Source organism: Notolabrus celidotus, unplaced genomic scaffold (assembly GCF_009762535.1).
Source record: "Notolabrus celidotus isolate fNotCel1 unplaced genomic scaffold, fNotCel1.pri scaffold_196_arrow_ctg1, whole genome shotgun sequence".
NCBI classification, from domain to species: domain Eukaryota; kingdom Metazoa; phylum Chordata; class Actinopteri; order Labriformes; family Labridae; genus Notolabrus; species Notolabrus celidotus.
This window is the reverse complement of record NW_023260053.1, coordinates 22512-32511: the sequence shown is the minus strand read 5'-3', so window position 1 is coordinate 32511 and position 10000 is coordinate 22512. Positions and strand designations below refer to the sequence as shown.

Genomic DNA, 10000 nt, shown 5'->3' with positions numbered 1-10000 from the left:
ATCCATCATCCATCCATCCATCATCCATCCATCCATCCATCCATCCATCCACCCATCCATCCATCCATCCATCATCCATCCATCCATCATCCATCCATCCATCCATCCATCCATCCATCCATCCATCCATCCATCCATCCATCCATCCATCATCCATCCATCCATCCATCCATCATCCATCCATCCATCCATCCATCCATCCATCCATCCATCCATCCATCCATCATCCATCCATCCATCCATCCATCCATCCATCCATCCATCCATCTCATCAGAATGTAAAGGGTCTGATATGGACCGTGTGATCTGAGTTAATAACAATGGTAATAATAGTAATTATTACCATTGTTATTATAATAGTAAAGGTCTTCTGTGTTTGTGTGATATGAGTTAATAACAATGGTAATAATAGTAATTATTACCATTGTTATTATAATAGTAAAGGTGTTCTGTGTTTTTAAACCTGTGTGTGTGTGAGGATGTACAGCCAGTGTTCACGTGTGTGTGGATGAGTCCTTAATGTTTGCTGTTGAATGAAACAGACTCTTCAGTGTGTTCAGGCTGCACCTGACTGTGACTTCATGTTCATGCGTTCATGTTCATGCGTTCATGTTCATGTGTTAGTCGTCTCACTCTGACATCCTGTGACGTTCAGCCTCAGAGGAAGTGAATCTGTGAACACAGAGACCTCCTCGCCGATTCAGACGCACAGACGGTTTCTCTCTCTGAAGTTAATTAGTGACTGCAGACTCATGACCGAGTTCACACGCAGGTCAGATCCCCGCTCAGCACAGTGACTCATCTGTGGCTCTGAAGAAGAAGAAGAAGAAGAAGAAGAAGAAGAAGAAGAAGAAGAAGAAGAAGAAGAAGAAGAAGAAGAAACACAGAGGGAGAGAGAGAGAGAACACCTGCTGGAGTCCACGTTACTGAGTGTGTTTTATTTATCTGAGATTAAACCGGCGCCCACGCACGAGCACATTGATCACTGTCAGAGGATTCAACATGTTCACTATCATCTCTGCCTTTAAGCTTCTTTACTCTCAGTCACTCTGATCTGTGTGATCACACCTTCATCATGTGTTTAAGGTGACTCAGATCATGAGTCTGTCTGAGTATCAGCACGCTAATCTTTACCTTCCTCTAACTGTTCTGAAGTGTCTTTACTCCTCCTCCTCCTCCTCCTACTACTCCTCCTCCGCCTCCACCTCCTCCTCCACCTCCTCGTCCTCCTCCCCCCCCTCCTCTACAGTTTAATGAAGATGATTATCTTCTGTTGTTTCCACAGACTTCATGATCATTATTTCCTACTTTACAGCATTCAAATCAGATCCATGAATGACTTGATCAAACCCTCCTAACCTCCTCCTCAGATTCAACCTGATCTGCAGCTTCGTGTGTGTGAAGCTGCAGAGTGTGTGTGAAGCTGCAGAGTGTGTTTGAAGCTGCAGAGTGTGTGTGAAGCTGCAGCGTGTGTGTGAAGCTGCAGCGTGTGTGTGAAGCTGCAGCGTGTGTGTGAAGCTGCAGCGTGTGTGTGAAGCTGCAGCGTGTGTGTGAAGCTGCAGCGTGTGTGTGAAGCTGCAGTGTGTGTGTGAAGCTGCAGCGTGTGTGTGAAGCTGCAGTGTGTGTGTGAAGCTGCAGTGTGTGTGTGAAGCTGCAGCGTGTGTGTGAAGCTGCAGAGTGTGTGTGAAGCTGCAGCGTGTGTGTGAAGCTGCAGTGTGTGTGTGAAGCTGCAGTGTGTGTGTGAAGCTGCAGCGTGTGTGTGAAGCTGCAGCGTGTGTGAAGCTGCAGCGTGTGTGTGAAGCTGCAGCGTGTGTGTGAAGCTGCAGTGTGTGTGTGAAGCTGCAGTGTGTGTGTGAAGCTGCAGCGTGTGTGTGAAGCTGCAGCGTGTGTGTGAAGCTGCAGACGCTCCTCATGTTTCAGAAAGTGGTCTCTGAGTAGATGTTACAGTGAACACAAACACAGAGACAAATGAAGGATGTTGTATCTCTGAGCAGATGTCTTTAAATCCTCCCTGAGCTGCTCCGTTCAGTCTCCATCATCCTCTGCTTCAGTGGGAAAACCCGCTGCAGGCTACTAGAGCTGATAATTACTCCTCTTCCTCCTCTTCCTCTTCCTCCTCCTCCTTGTTGTTGCAGAGATCCTGGCGCAGCGCCGGTGGAGAAGAAGAAGAAGGGGAAGAGGAGAAACCAGGAGCCGGCTGTCCAGGAGGGGGCGGAGAGCGACGACACTACCTCAACGTCGGCCCTCAACATGGGAGGAGACGACAGCCAGGACCCCCTGGATAACGCTGTGAGTACAGAGGAGCTGCAGGACGGGTCAGACCGGACCGGACCGACAGGATCCGTCACAGCTGGGTCAAGGGTCAAGCTTTTAGAACGTGTACCTGTGTGGATGATATCCTACCTGAGAGTGAGCAGGGGGATCCACAGAGGCTGCAGGACGTCATGTAGTGTTCCTGTTTGCTAACATTTGAATTTAAAACAATATCAAATAAAACAGAAAAGCTCAAAATTAACTTAAAAAACTTTATATACAATGCATCCTCATGCATCTCCTTATCAGTCTCCACTACTCTCATCTTTCAACTGTGAGTGCAAACAAACACAACAAACAAACAAACAACAAACAAACACACAAACAAACAAACACACAAACAAACAAACAAACAAACACACAAACAAACAAACAAACACAGAAACAAACAAACAAACACAGAAACAAACAAACACACAAACAAACACACAACAAACAAACAAATAAACAAACAAACAAACAACAAACAAACACAGAAACAAACAAACACACAAACAAACAAACAAACACAGAAACAAACAAACAAACAAACAAACACAGAAACAAACAACACAGAAACAAACAAACAAACAAACAAACAAACAAACACAGAAACAAACAACAAACAAACACAGAACAAACAAACACAGAAACAACAAACACAGAAACAAACAAACAAACACAGAAACAAACAAACACAGAAACAAACAACACAGAAACAAACAACAAACAAACACAGAAACAAACAAACACAGAAACAAACAAACAAACAAACACAGAAACAAACAAACAAACAAACAAACAAACAAACACAGAAACAAACACACAAACAAACAAACAAACAATCAAACAAACACAGAAACAAACAAACACACAAACAAACAAGCAAACAAACAAACAAACAAACAAACACAGAAACAAACAAACACAGAAACAAACAAACAAACAAACAAAAACAACACGAAACAACAAACACAGAACAAACAACAAACAAAACACAGAAACAAACAAACAAACAAACAAACAAACAAACACAGAAACAAACACACAAACAAACAAACAAACAAACAAACAAACAACAAGCAAACACACAAACAAACAACAAACAAACAACAAACAAACAACACACAAACAAACAAACAAACAACAAACAAACAAACACAGAAACAACACAGAAACAAACAACAAACAAACAAACACAGAACAAACAACAACAGAACAAACAACAGAACAAACAACAACAGAACAAACAACAACAGAACAAACAACAAACAAACAACAAACAAACAAACAACACACAAACAAACAACAAACAACACAAACAAACAAACAAACAAACAAACAAACAACAAGCAAACACACAAACAAACAACAAACAACACACAAACAAACAAACAAACAACAAACAAACAACAAACAACAAACAAACAAACAAACAAACAACCACAAACAACACAACAAACACAACAAACAACAACAAACAAACAACACAGAAACAACAAACAACAACAAACAACAACACAGAAACAAACAAACAACCACAGAAACAAACAAACAAACAAACAAACAAACAACCACAGAAACAAACAAACAAACACACAAACAAACACACAAACAAACAAACAAACACAGAAACAAACAAACAAACACAGAAACAAACAAACAAACACAGAAACAAACAAACAACAAACAAACAGACAAACAAACAAACAACACAGAAACAAACAACAAACACAGAAACAAACAAACAAACACACAAACAAACACAGAAACAAACAAACAAACAAACAAACAAACACAGAAACAAACAAACAAACACAGAAACAAACAAACAAACACACAAACAAACACAGAAACAAACAAACAAACAAACACAGAAACAAACAACAACAAACAAACAAAACACAGAAACAAACAAACAAACAAACACAGAAACAAACAAACAAACAAACAAACACAGAAACAAACACAGAAACAAACAAACAAACAAACAAACAAACACAAAAACAAACACACACAAAAACAAACAAACACACAAAAACAAACAAACAAACAACCACAGAAACAAACAAACAACAACACACAAACAAACACACAACAAACAACAACACAGAACAAACAACAACACAGAAACAAACAAACAAACACAGAAACAAACAAACAAACAAACAAACAGACAAACAAACAAACAAACACAGAAACAAACAAACAAACACAGAAACAAACAAACAAACACAGAAACACACACTGAACTTTGTTTATTACAACCTTTTTGACAGGATTTGACAAAAGTTGAAAACTTGTAATTGTATGTCTTATAACAATAAAAATAAGACAAGAAAATGATTAAATAATAACAAGAAAATACAAATAGATAATAATAATAATTATTATTATAATAAATAATGAACACAAAAACAAACAAACAAACTTATTGATAATAGCAATAATTATCACCTCACTCACCTTTAATGTGCTTTGAAAAACAGTCGTACAATTCTAAAATTGAATATACTGTCAATAATAATAATAATAATAATGACCTCAGCGTCTCCTCTCTGACCTCAGAGTCTCCTCTCTGACCTCACTGTCTCCTCTCTGACCTCACCGTCTCCTCTCTGACCTCAGAGTCTCCTCTCTGACCTCACTGTCTCCTCTCTGACCTCACCGTCTCCTCTCTGACCTCAGAGTCTCCTCTCTGACCTCACTGTCTCCTCTCTGACCTCACTGTCTCCTCTCTGACCTCACTGTCTCCTCTCTGACCTCAGAGTCTCCTCTCTGACCTCAGAGTCTCCTCTCTGACCTCACTGTCTCCTCTCTGACCTCAGAGTCTCCTCTCTGACCTCACTGTCTCCTCTCTGACCTCAGAGTCTCCTCTCTGACCTCACCGTCTCCTCTCTGACCTCAGAGTCTCCTCTCTGACCTCACTGTCTCCTCTCTGACCTCAGCGTCTCCTCTCTGACCTCACCGTCTCCTCTCTGACCTCACCGTCTCCTCTCTGACCTCAGTGTCTCCTCTCTGACCTCAGTGTTTCCTCTCTGACCTCAGTGTTTCCTCTCTGACCTCAGAGTCTCCTCTCTGACCTCAGTGTCTCCTCTCTGACCTCACCGTCTCCTCTCTGACCTCACTGTCTCCTCTCTGACCTCAGTGTTTCCTCTCTGACCTCACTGTCTCCTCTCTGACCTCACCGTCTCCTCTCTGACCTCACTGTCTCCTCTCTGACCTCACCGTCTCCTCTCTGACCTCACAGTCTCCTCTCTGACCTCACTGTCTCCTCTCTGACCTCACCGTCTCCTCTCTGACCTCACAGTCTCCTCTCTGACCTCACTGTCTCCTCTCTGACCTCACCGTCTCCTCTCTGACCTCACAGTCTCCTCTCTGACCTCACTGTCTCCTCTCTGACCTCACCGTCTCCTCTCTGACCTCATCGTCTCCTCTCTGACCTCACTGTCTCCTCTCTGACCTCACAGTCTCCTCTCTGACCTCACAGTCTCCTCTCTGACCTCACCGTCTCCTCTCTGACCTCATCGTCTCCTCTCTGACCTCACTGTCTCCTCTCTGACCTCACAGTCTCCTCTCTGACCTCAGTGTTTCCTCTCTGACCTCACTGTCTCCTCTCTGACCTCACCGTCTCCTCTCTGACCTCACCGTCTCCTCTCTGACCTCACTGTCTCCTCTCTGACCTCACCGTCTCCTCTCTGACCTCAGAGTCTCCTCTCTGACCTCACTGTCTCCTCTCTGACCTCAGTGTCTCCTCTCTGACCTCAGAGTCTCCTATCTGACCTCACTGTCTCCTCTCTGACCTCACTGTCTCCTCTCTGACCTCACTGTCTCCTCTCTGACCTCACCGTCTCCTCTCTGACCTCATCGTCTCCTCTCTGACCTCACTGTCTCCTCTCTGACCTCACAGTCTCCTCTCTGACCTCACTGTCTCCTCTCTGACCTCAGCGTCTCCTCTCTGACCTCACCGTCTCCTCTCTGACCTCATCGTCTCCTCTTCCTGGTTTCAGAAGCGGCGTTCAGGCCGACAGGTGAAAAGGAGGAAGTATAACGAGGACTTGGACTTCAAGGTGGTGGACGACGATGGAGAGACCATCGCGGTTCTTGGAGCCGGGCGGATCTCAGCACTCAACGCCACGGCTCTGGCGTGGCAGGCCGAGGTAAGGAGACACGATCACAACATCAGGCGGGAGCATCAAGATCACGAGGTGTGGAGGGAACAAGATGATGTGTGACCTGCCCCCTGTGTGGATGTTGTTCTGTGTGTGTGTGTGCTGCCCTGTGTGTGTGTGTGCTGCCCTCACCGTCTGTTCAGACACACGTTAATCACGGCGCCGCTGTCTGATCTCTCGCTGCACGCCGACCTTCGTCTCATTACTCTGCTCCTCTTCTCTGTTCGTCCCTCAGGAGCCGCCCGAGGACGAGGCCAACATCATCGAGAAGATCCTGTCAGTCAGGACGGCCAAGAAAGAGGTGACACACACACACACACACACACACACACACACACACACACACACAGGCGCATATTTTCATGCATTAAAGGATGAATGGAGCTGCGTCCCTCATTCTTAAGTCCTCTCTCCTGTCTCTCTGAATGTTTTCCTCCTAATCTCCCTCCTTCTCTCTGGTCTGGTCTGGTCTGGTCTCATCTGGTCTGGTCTGGTCTGGTCTGGTCTGGTCAGACTCCTCCGTCAGAGGACCAAACCGAGGACAGAGAGGAGTTCTACGTCAAGTACAGGAATTTGTAAGTCTGTCTTTATTATTTTTAGACTTGTTGAATTTTCTGCTGCTGGTGTTTTTAACATTGACGTCCTCTGCTGAGTGAGTCTGAGTCAACACCTCCATTACGGCCAAATCCCACCTGGTCCGTCTCTGATCCGTCACAGCACCAGATCTGATCGGTTTCTATTCTAGTCAATGTGTTAACTTCCACTGGATCCGCTCCGTTGTGTTCCAGCTGCGTCTCTGATCCGAACAGAGCAGATGGAGCGGGACAGGAAGTCAGGTTTCACCAAAACCAAATGAAAACATCCGGTTAATTTTCAGAATAAAACACTCTGTGTTATCACCAGATCGTATTTCACTTAACTACAACAACAAACCAAAGTCATGATGAGCGGAGCCAGGCCTGGAGTCAACAGGTCAGAGGTTTTCAGAGGACCAGAAAGACAACATGGATGAGGAGAGGAGGAGGAGGAGAATCCTTGATTCAGGGATTACAGAAGGGGAAACCTCGGTCACATGACTCCAGCTGTCCGGAGGTCCTGCAGAGGATCGGAGACGGACCGGACACGGATCTGGTGGACTTCCTGTGTTAAACAGAGAGTCATAGTTAGAGCTGCAGGATCAGTCAAGGTGACCACGCAGCTTGTCGGTCAGGTCCTGTCTTCGTGCAGATATCAGGCCGAGCTCCTCGGGATGAAACTCTCTCTCTAAAGTTCAGAGTCGATCCTGGTGAAGATGATTCATGAAGCTTCTTCTCCCTGAAGAGAGACTCGCAGGTGAAACTCTGAAAGTTCTGCACAGATTTACCGTCTTTATTATCACCGTAACTTATCCTCGGTGTGATGAATAACACATGAAGAGATCAGCCTGCTTCACGCTCCATGATGTTATCTGATTCATGCATTCACAGGTTTTAAAGGTAAAGGACAGAGGCTCAAGTTTAATGAAGACACTGCAGGAGTGACTCCCTCTGATCTCTGGAGAGTGACATAAATATCACCAGTAACCTCTCCACTGACTCAGATCAGAGATATCTGAGTCAGTGGATCTCTGACAGAGTGAGACATCTCTCTCTCTGTGGTATATAAACAATCCCTCAGCCTGAAGGATGCAGAGATGTGTAGTTAGATTTCTGAGACCTTTAATCCATCCTCTCTCAAAGATGTTCTGTGACCCGCTGATTTCCACTCCTGGATTAAAACAGAAGATCAGCTTCTCTTCACGCTGCAGCTGAAGCATGCAACGTTTGAATTTCACATGCAGCTCTTCCTAACGTGATATCTCAACGACGCTCTGAGGGGAGAACTCCAGAGTCAGTGTGATCTCTGCTGCAGCTGCTGGTTTATGCTTTTATACTTCTCATTTTTAGTTCATTGATTTTTCACCAAAGCACCAAAATAAAGTCCTGACTGATGATGAATGGACTGATCCGATGACAGAGTGCACGATCACTTCATGACTTTAAACTCAAAACACGTCATTAAAAATCTGAACTCAAGCCTCATCTTAGTCTCAGCTTGAAGGATGATGCAGGGAGAGTCTGCTCCTCCGTTCAGTCCCAGGAGAGGAGGAAGAGAAGTCTTCTAAAGCGTGCATCACCAACGTGTGTTCATGATAAGAGAGGTCAGGTTAAAGAGACAGTAACGGTGTCCTCCTCTGTGCAGCTCTGAGGGGGAACGCTCTCTGACTGTAGATGTTTCAGGACGCGGTGGTGATGCAGCGATGGCTGTCATTTATCTCTGTTTGTTTACCTGTCACTGTTCTGCATGTGCTGCTCTCAGCAGAGATAGTAATGATGACAGATGGCTCACTCCTCAGCAGAGAACACTGAAATCAAGACGTGCAGCTGATATCTGCAACCACGTGGACTCACTGTAGCTCCCTCTGTGTGCCTGAAACATGATGCACGCTCCTCTAATCCACGCCCTGTGTCTCTCCTCTGTGTCTCTGTCCCATGTGTCTCTCCTCTGTGTCTTCGTCCACAGCTCTTACCTGCACTGTAAATGGGCGACTCTGGAGGAGCTGGAGAAAGATCCCAGAATCCACCAGAAGATCAAACGCTTCAGGACCAAGCAGGCGCAGATGAAGCACCTGTTCACAGAGGTGACGTCTCTTCATGATCGTCCTCCTCTCTGCAGAGCAAACCGCTCCACTGATTATCACACTGATTATCACACTCACTGATTACCCCTCTGTCTGTCCTCTCTGCAGCCCGATGAGGACTTGTTTAACCCGGACTACGTGGAGGTGGACCGAGTGCTGGAGGTGGCGGTCACCACGGACACAGAGACCGGAGAGGTGGGACATCTCACAGCAGACATGACACTCTTGATCCTGGGACACACACACACTCACTCTCTCACTCTGCGTGTCCGTACAGGAGGTGACCCATTACCTGGTGAAGTGGTGCAGCCTTTCGTACGAGGAGGCCACGTGGGAGCTGCAGGAGGACCTGGACCCCGAGAAGATCAAAGAGTTCGAGGAGATCCAGAAACTACCGGCAGACCTCAGACACATGGTGAGAACACGGGAGGAGAAGGTGAAGGAAGAGATCTCTCTGCAGGGATCCTTTCTGTTCTCTTGAGGTGCATTTGGACCAAGAGTCCCGGGGTCTTTTAGCCCCCTGAACTACTTCCCCCTGAACTAAAAGGTTCATGGTCCCCCATTGTCTGCGTTTGGACCACGGGCTGAAGTCCCGGGTAGATTGTGTAAATCAGGCCAGTGACGTATGGAGGAAAGAAAAAGTAAATGCACTACACCACCAGACCAGTAGAGATTGAAGCTGTTGATGAGTTGTCCTAGTGACAGAAGATACAGGGAGAACAGCAGAGGCCCCAGAACAGACCCCTGTGGTACCCCGAATACCAGTGGAGCAGATTCTGAGACAAAGTCTCCAATGGAGACTGAGAAAGTTCTTTGATATCCAATCCAACACTGTGTCTGATATTCCCACCCGATCACAGAGTCTCTTCATCAGTGG

The 10000-nt window shown here is 45.6% G+C and overlaps 1 protein-coding gene across 1 annotated transcript in view; it reads left to right on the top strand.

Moving 5' to 3' along the window:
* The window catches only part of chd6 (chromodomain helicase DNA binding protein 6), a gene marked incomplete at its 3' end in the record, with an annotated part of 34421 nt that overhangs the window by 1987 nt on the left and 22434 nt on the right, over window positions 1-10000 (top strand). Inside the window, exons 3-9 of the mRNA XM_034678645.1 lie at window positions 2136-2289; window positions 6303-6452; window positions 6700-6765; window positions 6978-7039; window positions 9006-9123; window positions 9232-9318; window positions 9401-9538. Coding sequence (XP_034534536.1) covers window positions 2136-2289; window positions 6303-6452; window positions 6700-6765; window positions 6978-7039; window positions 9006-9123; window positions 9232-9318; window positions 9401-9538 — 775 coding nt within the window. The remainder of the gene's footprint in view (window positions 1-2135; window positions 2290-6302; window positions 6453-6699; window positions 6766-6977; window positions 7040-9005; window positions 9124-9231; window positions 9319-9400; window positions 9539-10000) is intronic.